General features: G+C 37.3%; 1 protein-coding gene across 5 annotated transcripts in view; it reads right to left on the reverse strand.

Moving 5' to 3' along the window:
- Nucleotides 1–25,000, reverse strand: part of FOXP2 (forkhead box P2) — a 434,778-nt gene that overhangs the window by 4,248 nt on the left and 405,530 nt on the right. For all 5 annotated transcript variants that reach the window (XM_068169900.1, XM_068169890.1, XM_068169891.1 and 2 more), the window contains one exon: nt 24,259–24,422. In XM_068169900.1, coding sequence (XP_068026001.1) covers nt 24,259–24,422 — 164 coding nt within the window. The remainder of the gene's footprint in view (nt 1–24,258; nt 24,423–25,000) is intronic.

The following is a 25,000-nucleotide window of genomic DNA, read 5'->3' on the forward strand; positions in this document are numbered from 1 at the left end:
CTATATATATGAATCAATACCTTATTAGTACTTTTATTCCCATGTTGTTTCTGTATCCATGCATAAATATGTACTATTTACCTTGAATTAAAGCAGAATAGCTTTAGTTTTCACTGATAGAAGAATAAACAGAAAAAAAAAAATGATTGCATTTATGAAATACAAAAGCCAACTCTTTTGGTGGAAGTAGATATAAATGCAGTGAAAACTCCCAATTTAGAAAATTGAATAAGGCAAAACCATGACTACTCTCACTATATAGCTATCACCTCACAAACAGGGTATACAAAATATTCTATACAAATACTTATCAGTCAGCCACAACACATGACTTCTTTATAGCTAGAATACAAAGATTACTATGCAAAATTTACTGGATTATGGTCTGGGTTAGCATTCATTAAGGCACTACACTGTAATTGATAAAATAATAAAGAACGACATATAGTGCCTGGTTCTCCTTGCAAAGTTAAGCTGGTCATAAAGATTCAAAATGGAAATTGAGCCTAATCTCTTACATCTCACTGCTGTGATATTTCTAGCAGACACATGATGTTTGGAACACCCCAGGGTGAGCTGAGGTCATCTATCTCAGTGTAGACTTCACTGAATTTGAATACAGCTGTTTGGACCTGGAGACACCAAGGCTTCATCAAAGTTTAACTACACTTGTTATTATTTGTTTGGGACATATGTTACAAAGGAATGGAGGGTCATTTAGAAATTACTTTTATCACTGAAAACCATGGGAACAGTGTCCTTGGAAAGAGGGAGAAAAGTTATTAATCCTTTCTTAAGGTAACACACGTAATTGCCTGCCTTGAGATTTAAGGGATCTCTGACAAGGTTGGGTTTTTCAATTAGTATCTTTTTTCACATACTGGTGAATTCCATTTAAGCTTCAAATTTCAGATATTTTCTTCAGAATTGTAAGTGACTGTGTTTTTGATGGAAGCCTTCAATGTTTTTAATGATGATATAATGCCATGTTCATCACCTCCAGATGCTGCAATACTCTGTGCCCTGTGTTATTCCCAGGAAATTTCATTTTGTGCACCAGTATACGTAGCATATTCCTTCATCTCCAGTGTCCCTCACATGTCCATATTGGTACCAGTACTGTTTAATATCTTAATCAATGACATAGCCAGTGGGACAGAGTACAACCTCAGCAATTTTGCAGACAGCACCATGGTAAGAGTTGCAATTACACGATGGAGAGAAGGGAGCCCATCCAGGGAAACTTTGACAGGCTTTAGGAGTGGGCCCACATAAACCTCATGAAGTACAATAAGCTCAAGCATGAGATCCTGCACCTGGGTCAAAGCAACCTCCAATACAGATGAGGGTACTAAAGAGATTGAGGGAAGCCCTTTGGAGGAGGACTCAGGAGTACTGGTTGATGAAAAATTGGATGTGAGCCGTCAATGCATACATGCTACACTGAAAGCCAGATGTATTCTGGACTCCATAAATAGAAGTGTGAGCAGTAAGCTGAGGGAGGTGATTCTCTCCCTCTAGTTTTGTGAGGTCCTACATGCAGTACTGCCTCCAGCTCCGAGGATGTACAAGACAGATACAGACCTGTTAGGGTGGGTCCAGAGAAGGGCAGCCAGTCATTTGTGGTGTCCCCCAGGGATCAGTGTTGGGCCCAATCCTATTCAATATCTTTATTGATGATTTAGATGAGGGGATTGAGTCCACCATTAGTAAGTTTGCAGATGACACCAAATTGGGAGCAGGTGTTGATCTGTTAGAGGGTGGAAGTGCTCTCCAGAGGGACCTTGACAGGCTGGACAAATGGATGGAGTCCAACATGATGTCATTCAACAACTCCAAGTGCTGGGTGCTGCACTTTGGTCACAACAACCCCATGCAGTGCTACAGGCGGGGGTCGGAGTCGCTGGAGAGCAGCCAGGCTGAAAGGGATCTGGGGGTGCTGGTTGACAGCCAGCTGAAGATGAGCCAGCAGTGTGCCCAGGCAGCCAATGGCATCCTGGCCTGCATCAGAAATGGTGTGGCCAGCAGGAGCAGGGAAGTCATTGTGTCCCTGTACTCAGCACTGGTTAGGCCACACCTTGATTACAGTGTCCAGTTCTGGGCCCCTCAGTTTAAGAAGGATATTGAGACACTCAAACGTGTCCAGAGAAGGGCAACAAGGCTGGGAGAGGCCTCGAGCAAAAGCGCTATGAGGAGAGGCTGAGGGAGCTGGGCTGGTTTAGTCTGGAGAAGAGGAGGCTCAGGGGAGACCTTATTGCTCTCTACAACTACCTGAAAGGAAGTTGTAGCCAGGTGGGGGTTGGTCTCTTCTCCCAGGTGACCAGCACCAGAACAAGAAGGCACAGGCTCAAGCTGTGCCAGCAGAGGTTTAGGCTTGAGGTGAGGAGAAAGTTCTTCACAGAAAGAGTTGTTGGCCATTGGAATGGGCTGCCCAGGGAGGTGGTGGGGTCACCGTCCCTGGAAGTGTTCATGAAAGGATTGGATGTGACACTGGAAGCCATGGTTTGGTTAGTCATGAGGTTTTGGGTGATAGGTTGGACTTGATGACCTCTGAGGTCTTTTCCAACGTTATTAATTCTGTGATTCTGTGAAATACTCAGAGTTCTGGAACACCCCTCCTGTGAAGAAAGGCTGAGAGAGCTGGGGTTGTTCAGCCTGGAGAAGAGAAGGCTCCAAGAAGACCTTGTTGTGGCCTTTCAACACTTAAAGGAGGTTTATAAAAAAAAACCTAAGACTTTATACCATGGCTTCCAGTGGCACATGTGGCAACATTTTTAAACTTGAGGAGGGCAGGTTTAGATTGGACTTAAGTAAGAACTCTTTTTACAAAGAGGATGGTTAGACACAGAAAGTGGTTGCCCAGACAAATTGTGGATGCCTCATCATTGGAAATGTTTGATGTCAGGTTGTATGGGGCTTTCAGCAACCTGATCTAATGAATCATATCCTTGTCCATAGCAGGGCTGTTGGAACTAGATGATCTATAAAGGTCTCTTCCATCCCAAACCATTCTATGATTCATTACTTTCCTTTCCATGCCTAAAAATTCTTATTACAAAACTTTTCTTTTTTACCAGTTGAGTTCAACCCCTTTAAAGGCAGCATGCAGGATGTTTTTATTACTCTTCTTCTGTGATTGGAGTGCAACCACTGTACAAACAGGGAGGATAATAAGAAATATCCATTAAACATGCACTACACCTTAAGATACTAATTCCTTTTGTGCCATAATTTTTCAGTATTAAAGACTTTTTTTGTTCGCTTTTTTTCCACACACAGTTCAAAGATTGTTTTGATGACTAGTCTGTGGAAGAATGAATAGCTTAGAAGACTAATTGGGATGCAAAGCTTTCATTTTTGTCAAGTACACTTTCTTCTGCATCAACAGTAAATCAAGTAGTTCAGTTGTCCATAACAAAACAAAACAAACAAACACAAAACCCCAAACAAACAAACAAAAAAAGGCTTTTCCCCCTGTAGCTCATAGGAAACACTGTCACATAAACATCTCTTTCTGAGAGTGTAAGCTCAAAGAGTAACACATAGGGTGCTGAAACTAAAGTTTCTCTCAACACTAGAGTTAGTTTTTTGAAATCAAAGGTTGAAAGGCAAAGTTGAGATATGTTGGTTAAAGATGGAAAAGAGTTTCCATTTATAGTTTTTATGTGTGTTCTGAGGAGGAAGCAACTACACTAAATATATATCAAAACAAAATACTTTTTTTCTTTTTCACAAACAAAACAAGATTTAAGCATCCATCTTTTAAACTGCTGAGCATATTCTTGTCTTGGAGGCTTTCAGTATAATATGATATATTCAAAGATATTTATTGCACATGGAAAGCAAAATATTCAGATTGGTATTTGTATACAACTAATAGGAAAACATGTATGTGTACATGTGTATGTATGTGCAAAATTCTACACTGCTATTTCGTTATACAATGCAAGGAGTATACTAAGGACTGATTCCTATGTGAAGTGCTGAGTATTTAAACAAATTCTAAAGAAGCATTTATATATGCCATATGTTTTTATTAATAACCATGCTACTCAAATAAAGCCTAAAAGGTCATATATAGCTCAGTGACTTCTGATCAAAACTTACTTATCTACTACTACATAGTTGGAATCTGTATTTTAATAAAGATTAGTAGGGTTCCTTGAAGTACCAATCCTGGGTTCAGAACTAGCCAGTAGTTTTTATTAATTACATAGAAGACAGAATAGAAAGCATGGTTAATTTCACAGATGCCAAGAAAATAGGAGCTAATGCAAGAACATTGGTGAAGATTATGAGATTTCAAGTGTGTGACAACTTTGCAAAAATCCAGGTAGAGGTTTAGAAAAACCTCTCATATGAAGAAAAGCTGAAAGAAGGCTGTCTTAGGTTACAGAAAGATCAACAGGTCAGAAGCTGGAGTTAAAAATTAGCACAGACAGTGAAGCACTAGTTAAGGTTGCCTAAGGAGCTTTGAAGTTCCCATTCTTGGGGGGGCCTTTACTAAGAGGTTAGGCACGTATCGGTGAGAAGTGAGTTCAGTCACTGCTGTTTGGTAGAACAAAGGAATGAAGTCAACTCTTAGCAAGTATTATTACCACATCATGTCCAAATGGGCTCATCAAAATAGTTGTCTCCTATTGAACAAATGCTGGCAAATTACAGCTCCACCTGAGCTCAGAACTAGCAATGCAGCATAATAAACAGGAGATGAGAACGTGCCTGCAGCAGCAGCATAACTGTCTGGTAAAAGCATACACAAATGTTCACACTCATGTCCATGGAACACTTCTTTACAATTGGTGGATCTCCTATTAAAAATGACAATTTTTCTTTTACCCCAGACTTTCAAAATGGAAGTCCTCCTGAGAAACCTCTGTAATATAAAAGCATTCTAATAATTTGCAGAACTGCCTTCTCCCATGCACACAGAACATGAAGTTCATCTGTGTCTGCCTTAAACATTCACTCTTCCACATGCTTCACATGGAGATTTTTCTCCCACTCCTGCAACTGGCAAATGACAACTACATGCTCTCTCATATTCTCAAATGTATACTGTATCCTTAAAGACATTATCATTTATTATATTCAACTGGAATGACTGCCAGGTGCTAGGAGACAGGTAACAGTTGCTGGACAGTTACAGAGGCCTCATGAAGACTGTTTGTAGGCTGCTGGAGAAGAGCCTTGAGGCTTCAAAGGAAAAAGAAAGATAACATGACAGGCAGCTAAGGGATAAATATATACTAGGAAAGAAGGGATAAAGTAACTTCCAAATATTTAGAGACGAGTTTTGCACAAGATAAGCCTGATCCTGCCTTGGGAAAACTTGTTTAGTATAACAGCTACTAAAATCCTGCTAGAATCTAGGCAACAAAACAAGTGTTACATTCAACTTTTAAACATTAGAATGTGTGCTGTTGCTGACAAGAAAACAACCAGATCCTATAACCAAGTACATGATTTCTTAATTAAATTGAGTTGAGCTGGTGTCTACAAGGAGAAAATATACTTGATATAGTATTCTCAATTATGGATAGTGTGTTTTCTACAGAGGTTTCACATCATATCAGCTTTAATGTGAGGCAATACCAAACCCAGCAACAAAGCAGTGAGAACACAAGGCAACAAAATATAAATAATTACAATAAACAAGGTTTGGATTTGGTTAGTAAAAATGGTGTTCATTCCAGGTTGTGAACAAAAAGTACAACTTTTCATTGGAAAAAGTACGAAGTCAGACAATGCCTTTTATAATCATCAACACTGAGTTACAAAACCCCTTTCCTTTTTCCAAATAAAAGATTTAACAATTTAAGCTTCTTTGTATTCCTTTCATCAAATTCTATGGCACGAAAAACCCCCATTAGTTTATTTCTCATATGTACATGTAAAAAAAGAAATAAAAATGCAGTGTTCAGAGTTTAATTCTGAAAGCTGCTGGCAAAGTACTACAACCACTCCAAAATTCCCCGTGGAACAAATTTCAGTTTAGTTCTGGGTCCTCTAAACATTGTTGTCCATATCCACCCAAAATCTTTAATGTTCTGCTAAAATCATTTAAGGGAAAGTGCTGTGGGATGTCACAACAGAGAGATGCAGTCTGTCAGACTGCTCTTAGCTTTGTATTAAAGAGGTGGTAAATGTTGAGAGAGAAGAGCTTGGTGTTCTGCTGCCTAAGTCAATGTGCTTACTGTGAGCTTTGTACTAAAGTGTATAGTTTGCAGCAAGTTATGAAATTTAGTAAGATATTTTAGTGTATTTTTATTCCATGCAGGGGTTATAATTACCAGCCTAAAATAACAAAAGGGTGATTTTTTTTACTGGGTTGCAGCTGAAAGTATTTTGTATTGCTATGGTGACTTAGGCACCTAGTAACACTGAGGAGCTTTTTACTTTGGTATTCAGTGGCACAAAGGGCAATAAATTAGATCATGTCTTGAAGTCCTTTCCGGGCTTATTTTCTGAGAGACTTTAATTTTGATACTATTGACTCACCAGCTTTCCTACTGACTTCATGTACAACTACATAAACATGACGAATTTTCTGGAAGTTTGCTGAAGAAACTTTTCCCAAGGGAATATTTGGGATTGAACAATTTCTAAGCCATATATGGCATGACAACCTATGCTGGATTATTGCTTTTAAGATTTTGTTTGCCTGTAAAAGTAATGAAGATTTGTAAAAGTTAAAAGAAATAAGTAAATAAGGGTAGCACCCAAACAGCTACAACCATTTCCCCAAACAAAAGACGTAGAGTTTGACTCATTCTTTCGCACAATTCTACACAGTTTTAAGCAATACATCTTCAAAACTGTTTGGTTAGTTTGTAGATATTCTTCCATGTGTACTATTTCTCCACTAGCTCTACTTCAATTACATTGATTGTGCATTAGTAATATGAAAAACCCCAAACCCAAACATGTTATATTTGTGCAACACTACCTTTGATAGAACTGTACCTTTCCACTGTAACTCTTAATGTTTGACACCTTCAGTTTTTATTTACATTTTCACTTATTATCCACACTCCTCTCAGTTCTTTCGTTCTGAGGACACCTTGAACTGCAAGTGCATTTTGATTCAGCTACAAAGAGTATGTCATGTATATTTTAGGATATTGAAAAATATCCACAGATAAAAAATTCTTCAAACTAGAAGTATGCAAATTTTTGTGTCTAAGTCAGCAAGGTACGGTACTGAAGCACAAAGAATGCTGGCCAAACTAACTCTTTCTGTACATTTCTCTATTTTACTATTTGAAGGATATTGTTAATCTTTATCTGAAGCATCTTGTATTTCTCATGCCAACATCTGCATTAACATCCAACATTACATAAAACATTTCCCTGCTTTAATCTGTTGAAACACATTATTTACATTTTTTAACTCTGTCTGACCTAATATTTTTAAAGCTGTGACTTTCATTATGCTTTTCTACCAAAACATTTTTCACCAAATATTATTTGGTGAAATGATAATCACTATATTACAGATGTAGTATCTGGTCTGTTTGCTTGGTGTCTTCTTTTCCCCCTCATTTTTATTTCTAGTAGACCTGGACTAGCATTTTCTCAGGAAGAGCTGCATCTCACCTTGCCAGCACAGCCCTAGGTCTGTAGTATATTCTATAGTGGATTAAAAAGAAAGGCTCTCCTTTCCAATCCACTGTTTCAGATCTAGAGTTTTTATATTTATGCTTTGGTAGGCAAATGGAGGCAAATCCTCAAATGCTACAGTGTTTTCAAGATAGCTAATTCTATTACTTTGTCTCTTTACAATTTCACGCTATTATAAAAAGTTTATTATTTTTTCTTAAGTAGAAGTGAACTGTTTATTGATGTGGATATGTACAGCCATTTAGGGAGATACTAATCCAAATATTGAGAAAAGGAAAAAGAGTATTAGACGAGTAATTAAATACAAATTCAGTTATGGTACAACTGTCACAGAATCCATTACCATTTTTCCTTGAACATCAGGAATCACTTTCTCCATGTCTATCACATACACTGAAATGCTGAAGAAGTACAATTATTTCTAGATAAAATAATGTGTATATGCAAATCTCTAGCTTCAAGAAAGAAAGGGAGGAAGGTCCTATTGTCACATATCCTTGTCATGCAGGTTATGGTGCACTACTTCATTTCACTAAGAAGAGAGTGAAGCTACAACATCCTGGTGGAAGAAATGGGGATGTGCTTTGTCAACCTGCCACTTTCAGATTATACCCTTCTGCACAGTGCTCTCCAAATCTGTACTGAGAATAAAAAAGGGATGTAGCAACCTTTTCTTCACTCAAATGCAACGCTAAAGCACAAAAAAATGTCTTCTAAATATACACATGTTCATATTTATCATCCTATCCATTGGCAAGGATTTCAAGCCTCTGTGGCATTGATTGGCACTGGATTCGCATTGACATGGTAATAGAAAGCAGAGGCAAGAGCCCTACCTGGCAGACACTACTGCAGACTCTGTCAGGAGATGAGTACACTAGAATAAGCAATTAGGCTACTAAAGTTCTTTGTCTTTACTTCAGCACTTGAGGAGACAGTGTAAGATGGAATTAATTATCAATGGTCACAGAGTGTCTCTGGCACATAACAGCAAGGTGCAGCAGCAAGTAAGAATGAGTTTGTAAAAGTCTATTATTGCTTTTACAACCTCCAAGACTAGAGACTTGCCTTCCTGTTTATAATAGGTGTTGATAAAATTTTATCTGTCACTGCAAAAGAAGCTATGTTCTTCCCTTGCTTTCCTTTCAGTTACTTAAGGATTAAAGGTAGGTGAGTCCCTCTGGGCAGGGAGGGGGAATAAAAAAAATAAATTAAAACCCCATTCATTATCGACTGGTCTTGCAAACACAACTTTTCTTTCGTGTTACTTTAAGAAGGTGTAAACTAATTTGCTGTTTATGTAAGATCCATCTCTTCAGTGAGCACCTGATACGACTTTGCTAGCAAAACAAAATCCAGAGCATCTTTGTCCTCGGGCTTGGTTGCCTGTGCTCACTCTCTTATTGTTTTGCCTTTATAGAAACACACTCTAGGATCACAAGATAATTTAGGTCAACCTCCTGACCAAAGATGGCAGAGCTACAAGGTCAAAGCAAGTTGCTCAAAGTTTTAACCAGAAGGGTCTTTAAAACTTCCAAGGATGTAGACTATACAAGTTCCTTGGCAACTGTCCCACTCGGTACTTGACTGTCCTCACAAGGAAGGAATTTTCTCTATACCTAGTCTGAATCTCTCATTTTAACTTATGTCCACTGCCTCTCCATCAACCACTAAATTAAAAAGCCTGGCTCCATCTTCATGCTACTCCCCTTTAGGTACTGAGGATCAGGTTCACTCAAAGTCAGCTGTTCTCCAGGCTGATCAAGCTCAGCTTTCTCAGTCTCCTCACAGGGCAACTGCTTCTGCTTCTGACCATCTTAGTGGTCTTTTGCTGAACTCACTCCAGTTTACTGCTGTATATTTTATATTCAAGGTGCCAAAACTGGATGCAATATTCCAGGTGTGGTCTAATGAGTGCTGAGAAGAAGGGGATAATAATTTTCCTCAGTGTCTTGTACCTCTGTTGTGCTTTATAAAGCCCAGGACACTGTTTATTTTCTCAGCTTCCAGGTCATCCTACCATGCACCACTGCAAGGTGATCTTCCCTCCTCAGTGCAGTGCACGGCATTTCATAAAGTACCTCTTGCCTTAGTCCTTCAGCCCATACAGGTCTTCTGAATGGCTATCCTAGCCTTATGCATATTGACTGTTCCCCCTAATTTGCTGCCATCTGCAAACCTTATAGAAAAGAGATCCATCACCCAGGACATTGATAAAGATGTCCCAGCATATTCTTATATCTCAGGAAAAATCAGATAATACAAAAGTATTGCAAATGGAAGGCCAAAGTAAAAAGGTGGAACAATTATTAATCAAGGTAAAACAATTATTATTAATTCAACTGAAGATCTAGCATGAATGTGGTAGAGAAAAGCCACTCTGAGTGCATATATATCTGTAATATCAGAGGGGAGTGAGACAGCAGGAAGACACTCATTGTTATCTGAAAATCTGAACTAAGTGAACATGAGCTGCTATCTTCAAGAGAGGAAAATGCCACAAGCTATATTTGGTATCTGAAAACGAGGTATAGAATTAAGAAGGGAGCTTAATACCCCAAATCTGAAAAGGTGATTTCTTTTCTATCTTTTGGATTTTAGGGAAACATAGATAGCAAAAATTACATAAAAGAAATCCCAACCAAAAAGAAAAACAAAACACCATAACCTTCTTTTAAAATCACTTAGAAACTCATTAGTTAACAGGGAATTCCCAATTAATCCTGCTGTGACTGCAAAAGTATTTTATTGCCTTTATTTGCATGGATAAAAATGTTTCAAATGCTTCAGACTTCAACATTGGCAATTTTGCCAATGTTATAGAGTACTAACACTGAACAAATTTTCAAAGATCTAATAAAAAGATTTCTGATCTGGGAGAACTTGTTTTGCTTGGAAAAAAAAATCAACTGAAATTGAGAAATGAAGCTGTAAGCAGTCACAAGAAATATCAAATGGAGATTAGGAATGATTAAGAGTGACTGAAGGCAGAATAAGAAATGAGGGAAAGCCAAAGACATGCCAACAAATGGGATCCTGGGATGAAATCCAGATGTCATTTAAGTCAATGGCAAAATTTCCCTTGACTTCATTAGGGCCGTGATTTCACTTGTGAAGTTTATTAACAGCAGAAGATATAAATGAACTATGCAGTCTATCTGACAGAATGCTTGGGGAGAAGGGGGAATAACAAAAGGTGATGCAAATGTAACCATGCATTTTTCTACTAAATAAATTACATGGAGTAACAAATTTCTAAGAAACTTCAAAAATGTACCTCATACTAAGATTGGACTTAAGGATTTGTCAGTAATAAAGCCAGTTAGATGAAGGAAGAACAAAATAGCATTTCACAATATGGAGGGAGGTTAACAGTGAGGATTCTCTGAGAATGTAGGCATTTTTTTTCTGTTTTGGATATAACTATGATCACCCAAGAGGAAGCTATAAACAGTGGTAACAACGTAACATACGTAGATTAGTTCTATACAAAGTTTACTGTGGAAAAAAATAACACAGGGGACTATCAGTGGCACATATTTACTGCTGACAAATAAAAGAAATAAAATAAACTATCCATGCACACCTATCTACTGTAATCACTTGGTAAATACATTATTGTGAAACCTTCAATGGTGCCTCTGCTTAAGAAACCAAACCCCACTATGTTAGATTAAGACAGAAACATGACGGTGACAATAACATAAAACATGCCTAAGTATTTATAGTAGGCCCTCACATCAACTCCTATGTTCAATGTATTTCACTACCTTTTAGCTGTTATTCCCTCATCTGGAAAACAGTATAGCAGAATCCATAAAAGAACAACAGAAGTGACCTATGGCATGGCAAACAACTCTCTAAGTGGACACATTAAAAATTACAGGAATAATTTGAATTGATTTAATTTAGCTGCCATTGAAGTCAACACAAGAGGAGTAGTGGCTTGGAGGTATGAGCAAAAGTCGTATACCAGAAATCTGGAAATAAGGAAAATGTAGGAAAAAAATAAAGGTCCACCTTCACCTTACATACACTTAAGGGTCACTCAGTTTGATACAGCAGATTTACAATCATTTTATCACTATAATTATTCCAGTAATAATTTCTTTTAATACTAAAAAGGGACAAAGCTACATCTAAAGGAATTTTTACAAAATCCTCAGCAAGTTACACAGCTGATGATCTATCTTTTAAAAAATTATTAAAGACTTGCAATTACAATGTATAAGTATTCAATGATTTTGAGATGCCAGCTGGTCATTACTTTGCAGGAAAATGTTTCAACTGATATTGAACTTCATACTATAGAAGCCAGTCAGTCATTAAATAATGGAGATTAGGAGCAAACCTCTCCTTTTTCCTTTTTGTACCATAAGTATTTCCCAACTCAGGGATGATTTGGTGATTCTTGTCTACAAAACAAATACATTTGTTCCCAAAGTGGCAGGATGTAGTGTTTGGTGCTTCTTGCCCTGAATGCTTGACCCTACTCCAAGCACATCAAAGTACAAATGGTTGACTTTAAATGTGGAACAGCTAAAACGTGCTAATTCTCTTCCAAGCAAAGTTTAAAAATGAGCATTCCAGCAAATCAGAAATAAAGGAAAACATGCAAAATACACATTCTAGAGAATTTCAGCTTTGTAGTAATGAGGCCAAGCTGAAATTAAATCTGAAAACAAACTAAAAATCAACAATCAAATATATCCCCTTCTTTTTAGCTTTCTACAGAATGAGCACAATACAAATAATAAATTGACAGATTTGTTGACACCTGCATGACAATTACATTTTCCTTTAAGAACAACAATATATTATTTATTAAAAATGAGTTTTCACAGTTTAGGGGGCTTTTGGGGTTATTAATTTTAAATTTGCATGAAAATGCCAAGATAATACATGGGGTTACCCTAACTGAATTGACATATTAGCAGCTATGAATGTTAGCAATTCTTACTACAAAAATAATCAGATAAAATCTTTGAACTGTAAATAAAGGATCTTGCTTGGAAAATAATGTATTAGCAATGCATTTATTTTTTATTAATATCAAATGAGGCTCAAAAGTCATGCACAATTAGCCCTTCTTACGGGATCAACATTTTTAGGAATGAAACTCTGACTGGGAAATTATATTAACAGATTTTCTGATTCTAGTGACTTCTGCTAAAATCCCATCCTTCACACTGGCTTGCTATATTTGGTGTCTAAATAAATGTATTTTCCTGTGATAGAACCATAAAAAAGTAGAAATGACTAGAATTAGCTTAGGGCACAAGCCTTTAAAGTCTTTCAAACTGTGAAGTGCATCTAGTTCAAACGTCAAAAGTTAACATGCTAAACAAAGAAAAGGATTAGGGAGAAAGAGCACAGAAATTTTTAAGGCAAAAATTCAAAGGAAAATGATAAAATACTAGAGATTTGAGTGTCTGACTATATTGAGGGTTGTTGAGGAACCAAAATAAGCAAGCCTGAAAACAACAAATTTTAACAAAAGAGGCTATGGAGCTGGCATGGTCTGTAGGGTTTGGCAGGTTCTAAAAATTGTGCCAGCTACGTGGAAGCTTAGTGGCAACATTTGTGGGCAATGGCAGGTAATCTGGAAAGTTATTCAGATCCAGGAAAAGCTGAGGGACAATTTGGACTGTACTATGCATGGTTCATGTACATATAAATAAATATATAATTATAATATAAATAAAGATTTATTTATATTAATATAAGTAGCAGCTACATAAACTTGTTTTCCTCTTTCTGTGGAAAACTTTTATGCTAATAAAACTTTGCTATCTTGGACAATGTATAGCTCATCAGATAGTCTGGGACAAACAGGCTGACACTAACACCCTTTTATTAATGTTTACAGCACTTTTTTTTTGGGGGGGGGTGGGGTGGTGAGATTTTAAAAGCTAATCATCAATATTTGTCCACATTTTGTCTAGGTGCAACAGCAAAGGACTGAATGGCATTACACTTACATGTAGGCACTGAACATTTTTTCTTCTGGAACAGTCTTCACTGAAAATGTTGATTGACAATGAGTATGTTTCAAAATTTTCAGCAGGGTGCCATCAAAGTATTTCATTTTCACTTGCTATGTTTCTTGGAGCATCTATATTTTTTTTAATGTTTAAGAGCTAGGAGTTGAAGTGATGACTAACTGTGTCTGCTAGAACAAGCCTGGAGAATGGTCATTCCTTTGCTGTTTTTTTGCTGCACAGTTGATGGCAGCTTTTAACAAACATTTAACGAATAACCACGTCACAATCAGGAGGAGCAAATGGGTCAAAGTGACCTGTGCAGGACTGCACTGCCCTAGATGGCATTTCTCACATTAACTAAATCTTATATTCATTATGTATTTTTCTGTTAAGGTTGAGTTTCATTAAGTCTTAAAAATAAGAGTGCTTAGAGATATTTAGCCGTGACAGCTGTTCAAAAATAAATGGACTCAGATAATGCAGCTAGCATCTAGTAAGACATGGCATAAATAAAAAACCCCTTTTTTCCCAGATTTGTCAAAAGAATAAAAGAAACCAGATTGGAAAAGATTTCAGGAGATCATATAGTCTCAGATTATTTATACCTACATCATTTTTGTTCACTTTGAATATGTCCTTAGAAGTCCCCAAAATCATGGTTCCACAGCCTCTCAGTGCTATGTGTACTGGTACACATATAAGCACTTACTATCTGACAGTCAGAAAGGTTTTATTTTTTTCAGCTAACTTTTTTTGCTTCTCTTACTCTTCTTGCTGAAATACTAAACAGTTGTTTATTTTTCTGTTCCAAACAGACAAAGACTAGTTCATTCCCATCTTATCCGCACAGCCCTCTGAAGACTTTCATGATTTCCTTACTCAGTTCCTCTCTTCCCAGGAAAACTAGTACTTTACTGCTTCCTCAGAAAAGGCCCATCAGAAGAACTAGATGGAGGACAGAGCTTACTTTCACCTACAGCTTTCCAGTTAAGTGTTCTTTTACAACCATATATCTTTATCAGTGCACATCCACTTAGTGATCTGCTACAATGTCTAGTCTTAAGAATCACTACATGTAAAACTTCAAACTTACTCGAACTCTTCTCAGAACATTCCATCAAATTGTTAACAACATGAATATTAATCATGCCTCCTGTTTGTACACTATTACAGATTTAAGATCTAGATATGAAGAGCAACATGTCTGAAAATTATATTTAATCTCCATGGCCTCTGCAAGAAAACACAACTACAGTTGTTATAGTAATTTTATGCAATAGCACCTAAAATGTTGAGGAGAATGGAATGTCTGCAGTATCACAGTGAGTCTATTTCATCTATCAAAATTCCAGTGTTCATAGTGTGTGCTATCTAGAACACATTTGAGAAACAAATGGCAGAAGAGTAAGACTATGTAAGATTCTCAATCAGAAGCTTATGGGAGTCTTTGAAAAGGATTAGTGAGAGGACGTGATCATACAAAGGCTCCGCAACACCATTAAAACTCCACTGACAGATACAGGGGAACAAATTATCTTGGTAGATCCACATAAATGAGGAAGATGACTGTATTTATTCATCCCCATTTAAAATACACATTTAATATTGTTGTTTAGTTGGATAAACCCACCTGAAGACCTGCAGTTATAGCCTAACAGAGACCACCGTCAGGGTGTGTATCACACATAAGCATTTCTAGCACTGTTCTAAATCACAGACTTCTGTTAGATGCCAATAGTACCTCTTTTTTTCCTACTCTGCTTTGCTGAAAGATTGTGAGCACTGCTTTTCTATATAGATATTACCAGGCATAATCACATCTTTAGCCATCTTGATATTCACTACTGTAATGTGAGCAACACACAGGGTTTCACACTGAGATGAAGTCTTTCTATAACCTCTTAAAAAAAAGAAAATTTTAGTCTTAAAATATGTTGAGTGCCTGAAGTTTTGTACAAATTCTGAAGGCCAAATAACAGTCAAATAATAACACTACCTCAGCATGTTTCATAATGTGCTTCAATGAATCTTTGCTAGGATTTATGGATCACAATTTAAACTACTGGTATAAACATTACCAATTGTATACCATTTTTCTTTTCTTTAACTGTTTACACAATATGTAAATGTAAAGACACATTTTGGACATGGGCACTTACAACAAAAACTACAGAGTCCACTTTAAAATAAGTTGGCTTACAATATTACGTTTACTCAAAATCCAAAAGCAATCATCAAAAGTTGGTAAAATTAGTAATTGTTAGTGCAGTTTTAGAAATACACTGTTAATCACATTATCATCTCAGCTTTTGTGTTATACAAAGACAGGAATCTCCTATGAACTGAATTTAAGAGCCACACAATCACACTGCAGAGAGATTTAGATGTACAGCTTCCACATTTTTTAGTATCTGCAACAATATTTAGGATGCTGCCTTTTCTTACACAGGTGTGAATATTATAAATATCATACTCATACACTGAGAATTCATGACAGCAGTATCACAAAGTTTTCAGCAAGACAGCCTCCAAAAAGATTCTGTGAAACCCCACAGGAGCCCACCATCTTCTACAAGCCATGCTATGGGGATCTGACACTTTTCAGCTGAAGGCACTATATCTCTGGAGTGATCTTTTTGTCAAGAGTATTGGGAATGTACTGTAGAAGCACAACAATTGAAGCTGGAATAATGTAAAGTGGAAATAGCAACTTCTAATCCAAAGTGAGACATGTAACATTTAAGAAGCTAAAAAGGAAACGATAAAGGACTGTAATATCATTCTTGAAAGATAAGAAAATTGATGAAGAAAGGCAAAATGTAGAGGACAAATAGACTGAAAAGTGAAATAATGCAAAATAAATTAAAAAAGAAAAAAAAAAGAGAGAGAGAGAATGCAAACATTTAGGAAAATGTCCAAGTGAAATGTTCTGTCAATAGGAAGAGTGAAAAATATTATTAATCAAAACATAATGGCTTATTTTTCCATTAGTGCCCACATGCAAATTGCCCTCTATGAAAGTAGGGAGGCACAGTTACAATTCAGGAGTTTACTGTCACATGATTCATACAACCAGTAAAGAAGAAAAAAAAACAAAGTAGCTTGTAAGGAAACAATATGATCAAGTATTGGATTCCTTGACTTGCTTTTCACTTTCAGATGCTTTGCAGTACTATGCAAAGCCAAAATTATTTCCCTCTGTATTCTCACAATAGAGCCTCTCAAAGGGAATATGGTCGGACAAAAGCTGTAACCTTTAAGACTCTGTTTCCTAGCTGTTCCCCTTTTCATATAAAAATAAAAATCAATTGTTGTCAGAAAGTCTCTTTCCCCATTCTCTTTCTTTTGTTAGATTTATGAATAAAAATGTGTGAAATTAAATTATACAAGCATTAAAATATCATGTGATCCGCTGAGACATTTTTGAAGAACAAGGATAGCCAGAAAAATTGCAACTGCTACCACACTCGTCTGCTCAATTACATGCTTTTCACCTATTTAACAATGCTTGTTACATCCCTGTTAATTGATGTGTTTCAAGAGTTTATTTTCTTATACAGTATGTTAAGTCTTATACAATGAACAAGAGACTTGGATCATAGCAGTCTCCTAGAACAGAATAAGCCTCCAAGGTAAATGCAAAGAGATCATGAAATGGGACAATGCATAATAACAATGATAACAAAAAAAAAGAAGAAAAAAAAAAAAAGGAAAGAAGGAAAGACAGGGGATTGGAACATTATGAAGTTAAAGAAACAAGGGAATGAAAGGGATTAAAACTGGAATGATAGGTAACCTACTGTAAGTGGTGTGAAAGCTTAACAGTGGGGGACTGGAATAATCAGATATGGGAACGACCTGACAATGGAAAGCTTTCAAACTGAAGCACCTCAAAAGTAAATGATCTTAGAGCAGAATAATCATATTTGCCTCTGGGAATAAAATTTAAAGATAAAAACGTCTGGGGGGAAAAAAAAATCACAACAAGTTTGCTGATTATGCAGATAGAACTGCAGAGAGAAATGATCCAGTCAGGGTAAGAGTGGGAAAGGTAATGGAGTAAGGTTGGGAACAACAGCAGAATACAATGGAAAAGGTGACTGAAACCACAGATGGTAGCAACTCACCTTTTTTAAATTGAAGATGATGGACAACACTGTATAAACTATTTCTAATTCATCTCAGATTGACTCTTACTTCTGTTCATTTGGATGGAAGTTATTCTTTCTTACAATAACCTAACATTATATTTTCTAGAAAGTTTTAAAGATAGTGGAATATATGTATGTCTTGACATCTGGCTTCAAACCATTCCTGTTTTATGGAGTACAGCACCCCAGTATTAAGAAGAGTGTGTCCAGCAGACTGAGGAAGGTTCTTCTCCCCCTCTACTCTGCCCTGGTGGCTTCACCTGGAATAATGAATCCAGTTCTGGGCTCCCCAGTTCAAGAGGGAGAGGGATCTACCCAAGAGAGTCCAACAGAGGGCTACAAGGATGATTAAGGGACTGGAGCACTGCCTTGCAAGGAGAGGCTGAGAGACCTGGCACTTTTTAGTCTGGAGAAGAGAAGACTGAGAGGGAATCTAATAAATGTATACAAATATATGAGGGCTGCATGTCAAGAAGGAAGGGACAGCCTCTTCTCACTTGTGCAGTGTGATGTAAACTACAGCAAAGGAAGTTCCACCTCAACATGAGGAGGAACTTTACTGTAAGGATCACAGAGCACTGGGACAGGCTCCCCAGAGAGGTTGTGGAGTCTCCTCTGGAGACTTTCAAGACTCATCTGGATGCATTCCAGTACAGCCTGCACTCCAGTACAACCTGCACTAGATTATATGGTTCTCCTCTGGCAGGGGGGTTAGACTTCAAGATCTCCAGAGGTCTTTTCCAACCCCTAACATCCTGTGATCCTCTGAACAGATTAATTGCATTGTCCTCAGCATGAGCCAGGAAAAAGAGGACAGCCCCCTTCCATAGAATTGCACCAGTAGGATATTTGCTTTCCCCATCTCCTTTGCCAACTCCTTCGACTCCTCACTGAATGAGCTGCAGTGAATTTTAACAGAATGGCATAACCACCCTGTTGTTTTCTATGGCAAGACTACATTTTTTCAGTGCATAATTTTCTGACATTTCTGATAATCAGCTTCTTTCTGTTTCCTCAACTGCTATGAACAGGTTTGCAGATTAAAATTCTACCTTTCTCTTCCAAGTTTATGCAGTGAAGTAGGATTCTGTGCAATGCATTTGCCAAAATATGAGCATGCAGACAAGAGATACACTAAGTGTATCTAACGCTTGACTGTGCCAGTTGCAATAACCACTCGTGATCAGTCTAGTACAGAGAAGCATAAACAAGCACCAGAAAACCAGCTGAACTTAATTCCCATTCCTGATACCCCATCCTTGAGAGTGAAAACACTTGAACACAGGAAAGAGACAGGAAAAGTAATAACATAAAGTTGATTTAATTATGACCCCTTTGTTCATTTAAGAATCTAAATTTACTGGCTCTGAAGGAACTGACTTTCAAATCCCTCCAAAACACTTCTTCAGCAATACACTGGCTAGGTTAGAAAGCTACACTATCACTAATGCACACTCTAAGCACCATTCCATGTCTTTGTGGTTTCTTGTTTTACTTCAGAAGTCTGCTTTTATACCCCAAAGGTGTGTACTGTGGAGCTTCCAAATAAATACATGTACAATTGTTATGCAAGACTAGCAGCACCTAGTCCTACCTTTGATTATCAGCTAAAACCCATAGTAATTTTTAAGCAGTTCATGTTCAAAAAATGAAGAAACAGTCTTAAGTATTGATTTGAAAGAAAAGATTATTGTTGACAGACACTGATTGTTGACAAATGAGGAAACTGGAATTTTGAAAAGAATGTATGTACTCGCAATAAGTAACGTATTTTCTCAGTGAAGATTTATGTCAAGGGTGCACTTACTGCCTGTGTCAAACATGTCATCACATTTGAAGATCAGTCAAAGACAGAACTTGGATTTAATACTGCTGAAACACAGAAAGTAAACCTGGGATTTGAGATCCCACTAGTGATATGCTGCACACTGGATTACGAAATCGCCATCTTCCATCAGACTGGGAATGAAAACTGCTAGGCATGCAGCCTAAAATTTCAGATTATTTACATTAACACAGGAGATATCCCAACTATCAAACTATGGCTATATGCAGTATTTTTAAAGTGTTTAAGAAGTGTAAAAATGGGACAGGTTATATATCACTAGCCAATGCAAAAACTGTAAAGATTTCACTGGCTGGGATTCAGTGCATTTAACAGACATTTAAATGTTATACATTTACTTGAAATTATATACCTACTGTCTTTCTCTAGTCAATAAACAGATACTGTTTTTGAAGTCTGCCGATTCACCCACCTATGTTAGATAACTGTCCACAGATGGGTAAGTTGATGATTAACTGCTCTTACTACTCTTTCAAAAATGAGACATGAAGTGTCAGGTACAAATCCAAAGATTGGATGAATCTCCCTGCTTTCTGAGTAGCTAAGGTATTACAATAGGAGAAACCAATTTCTCTGATAAGGACCTTATGCTCAAAGCACAGAAATACACACACACATTTTTCATTATGCTTATAAAAGGATACATTTATATTTAAAAAGCCAACCCCAAACCAACAAAAAACCCATTCCAAAATAAGAAAGTCCTGCTATTATGTATTTATCCAATCAAATAATACTCATTACAATTCTAGCAGCCAAATAAACTAACCGAGATGCTTGGCTTTGACACTGTAACTGGGACTCTTTTTGCATTTTCTGCTGATGCTCTAATATCAAACAAATGTCTCTTTGTCTAGAGACATTTGTCTAGAAGTTTTGTCTAGAATCCAGACTCTGCTCCTTCCCAATTTAATGTTCTGGTCTCTAAATTACATGAAACCTCTTTCCTCTTTCTGTAATATCATGGTCCATTGCTCCTGGCTGCATGCCAACTTCAAGATGGCAGGCAGCATAATTGCTCAGCATATTCCTGGCGTTGTGGATAGTATACTTTCCTGGGAAAAAAGGAGGTGGAGGTATAATCTACTTGGAGGTTAACAGAGCCACCAACATTATAGATGACTGCAGTAATTATGACCTCACTCAAGCACACTTCTTCAGGGGAGGAATATTCAGACTTCCTGGGTGAACCTTCTCAGGAAGCTACAAGTAAGTTGACGCTTGTGGCTGTAAAATACAACTTTTTTTCAAGTGAATTAGCTATTTTTCATTACATTCCTCTATGGGATTATGTAATCAGTGTAGGTAATGTAAAATTAAAAATTTCTGGTCATTGTTTGCAACATTCCTTGATTATTTTACTTCTGTCACGCATTCCCTATGTTCTTCTCTCATTTCTTATGTAATGCACTTTAACAAAGGGCCCTGATGTGGTCACAGAGGCAAGGAAGAGGCCTTTCTTCTTTCTTGGTCTTCTGCTTCCTGAACAAGCTTCTTCCTTCCCTGACTTTCAGATTGTATTCATTCCCCTTTTCATATTTTTGGCTCCCTCAGAAAGGATAATGCAAAAAATTTCATGAGTGATCAGGAATCCAGTCATAGTCTGTGTATTTTGGTTCATAGTTCATAGTCCCACAGAAGCCCAGTAATCTTGCACCAAATTTGGTGCATGGAATGAATGATCATAACTTCTTTCTCCAGTAGTATTTCAGTGTTTTTCCAATCTGCATCTTCAATCTATCAAGAACTGAGTAACATGTAGTCCTAAGTTAAAAGATTCATAGAGTCATTAAGGTTGGAAAAGACATTTGAGATAATTGAGTCCAACCCTAACCCAACTACTATGACCATTATACCATATCCTGAAGTGCCACAGTGCTTCTTGAATACCTCCAGGGATGGCGATTTCACCACCTCCCTGGGTGGCCTATTACAGTGTCTCACCAACTCTCTCATTAAAGACACTTTTCCTAATGTTCAATCTAAACTTCCCCTGGCAGAGCTTAGACCCATTTTCTCTCGTCCTATTGCTAGTTATTTGGGAGAAGAGACTAACACTTGCCTCACTACAACCTGCTTTCAGGCAGTTGTAGAGAGTAGTAAGATCTCCCCTTAGCCTCCTCTCCTCTCGATGGAACAACCCCAGCTCCCTCAGCCCTTTCTTGTATGTGACCTCCAAACCCTTCATCAGCCTCGTTGCTCTTCTCTGGACATGCTCCAGGACATCAGTGCCTTTCCTGTACTGTGGTACCCAGAACAGAACACTACTCAAGCAGAGGCCTCACCAGGACTGAGCACAGCAGCACAATAATTTCCCTACTCCTGCTGGACAGACTGATCTTGACACAGCCTAGTATGCTCTTGGCCTTCTTGGCCACCTGGGCATACTGCTGGCTCATGTTCAGCTGGCTGTCCACCAACACCCCAGATCCTTTTCCACTGGGCTGCCTGCAAGCCACTCTGCTCTGAGCCTGTAGCATTTGGTTGTGACCAAAGTGCAGGACCCAGGACTTGGTCTTGTTAAACCTCATTCTGCTGACCTCAGCCCATTGATTTAACCTGTCCAGATCTCTCTGCAGTGCTTTCCTACCCTCGAGCAGATCAACACTCCTGCTCAATTTAGTGTCATCTGCAAACCTGCTGATGGTGCCTTCAATCCCCTCATCCTAATCATTAATAAAAATATTAAACAGAACTGGCCCCAATACCAAGCCCTAGGGAACACTGCGTGTGTCTGGCTGCCAGCTGGATTTAACTCCATTTGTCACAACTCTTTGGGCCCGGCTGTCCAGTCAGTTTTTAATCCAGCAAAGTCCACCTGTCTGTGCTATGGGATACAAGTTTCTTGAGGAGAATGCTGTCCCAAAACTGCCTGTTTTGACAAATGACATATCATAGAAATGAGAGAAGAAGGCTGAATCTTGAGTTTGGATGTAACTCAAGTTATTTGCCTTTTTTTACAGGCAAGAACTGCTACAATAGGCAGTATTTTAGCTATAAACACAGATATAAATGTAGCCATATCTACATAATCATATGCACAGATATCTCAGTTTATCCAGCAGAATGGCAGACAGTACATAGAATATGTAAACAGATCTGCCAAACACTTACAAAACAACTTTAATAGCAAGTGTCATTCTTTTCTGTAAAGTAGCTGTTTTTAACACACATGATCTAACTCTTGTTTGCTCTTTAAAGTTTTATTGTCTTGGCATTTTATACAGGAAGAGAGCATTAGCATACTCAGGAGAACTGCTAAAAGTAAAAGGCCTCAAGCTACCCACTGCATGGTTGATAGCATAAAGCATGGGATATAAAAACTTTTGTCTGATTGCTCACTTTACTTGTTTTAGAGTAGTGTTACTCTCAAGAGCATATATTCATGTTCTTTCTACTTCAAGTTTTATTACTTCTTTTGTATTATTTAATACATCTAAAGACACTTCCAAAAGACAAATTTTTCCATTTTGAAAAAGTAATGGTTTGGAACCTGATAAAATACATGAATGCTCAGAGTGTATTATTTTCAAAGGCAAGTAGAATAAATGTGCAATAAAACAATTAAATGCATGACAATAAACATTTCTGTGTGATCATTGACATATTAACCTGCCAAACAAAAGAAGAAAAACTCTGCAAAATATTGCCCCTAAAAAATGTCAGATGAAAATGGATTCTCCACACACTAGAGCATAAGTAAAAAGGGAGCTTGATTTCAATTACAGTTACCACTAAATATCCCACTCTAGAAATTAAAATGAACACTAAAAATGTGAAAGAGAAAGGGGAATTTAAAAAAAGGCAAATCAGATCAGCTGTTTTAAACACAGGGAAAAAAAAAAAAGACACCATGATTGTACATACACATTAAAAATCATCCTACAGTAAACTTAAATCTAAGTCTACTTAGATATCACACTGCTAATTATTATATAAATAACCTGGGAAACAATACCTCCAAGATACATAGTTTGCTATTTAGTAAACAAGGAACTGCCACGTTTGACACCACTGATTAAGGCCAGGCATTTCTAAAGCTTCAGACACATTTCTGAAATCCACAATACATCAATTTTTAATACTTCCACTCTCTCAGCTCCATTAAAAAGATGGTAAGGGAAAGATTTTAGAGTAATTAATGATATAGTTAGCTGCTAAATATTAATAGGAATCGTAGTCTTGCATAAAATATAACATATAAACCTTGCCAATACAGACGTACCAGTAATTAAACTTGAATATGTAATTACACTGATTTATACGACAGGCAAAAAGTTACACTTTACTGGCTTCTATGTAAACTGTGGGCAACAGTTAAACTTTGCATTTTACGGTTTATATAAATGGGCAATATCTCCACAACAGTTCATAAATGGTTTAGAGACTCATAGTTAAAATTACAACTAATTCCAACATGAACAGTCTGACTATACTTTATAAACTAGGCTGTGAAAATGACCACAGAGACCAGCACTGATCTTACTACAAAGCAAATGGAGACTCATCTATTTAAATTTTTAAATGTAAATGTTTAGGTTCAAACACATAGTTCCAGATGTTTCACTTACCGTGTTTCAAAGCAGTTTTGAGTAATATTGTGTCTTAAACTAAGGGGTTTTTATTTTATTGAAAGGATGCTAACTGCACTTACATGTGAGGCTGAGGCGAGCAGCCCGGACTGCTATTTCCATTACTGTCAATGTGATCCAGCGAACCATTGAGGTCTTCATGGACTGCCTGCAGTAAGCCACTGGATGCGTTATTTATCAATCCTGGGTTACTAAGCAATGGTAAACTACTCTCTGCCAGTGCAGCCTAGTAAAATGAAGAGTGAAACCAAAATTATTAGTCTGTACATATACAAATAATTTCTAAATGTTCGCACACATGAGCATGCACACACAAAGCAGCTCCTTCCCGTTAACTGCGGAGGCAGTCAGAAGGATTTTGTTCATTTCCCAGTTATATTCACATCCTGAATATAGAAGCATCTCTATTTCTGGTTTACTATTTCTCTTACATAGGTTTCATTATTTTCCATTATTAACTATATTCCGATATTCATAGCACTTTCTAGTTTTACATCATTTTTTGACTTTGAATTACACTTAACCTCTGTGCCCTTCCACACAATGGATGACTCTTTTATAATGCAGGCAGCTGCTATACTTTAAAAAATGACCAGAACTTAACTCAAAATAAAAAAAGTCCTGACATTTGCCTCTTCTGCATAAAAATTATATATTATAATTAAACTTTAAAGTTTTTGCCATGAGCACCATGTTCCCCAACACTACGATGTGAAATCATTTATGACAGCTTGGATAAATATTAATGCATATCCACATGCATTTGCAAAAGCTTCTATCAATCTAACATTTGCAGCAAAACTG

Source organism: Melanerpes formicivorus, unplaced genomic scaffold (genome assembly GCF_026170545.1).
Source record: "Melanerpes formicivorus ecotype bairdi unplaced genomic scaffold, bMelFor1.0.p_v2 SCAF_3, whole genome shotgun sequence".
Taxonomy (NCBI): domain Eukaryota; kingdom Metazoa; phylum Chordata; class Aves; order Piciformes; family Picidae; genus Melanerpes; species Melanerpes formicivorus.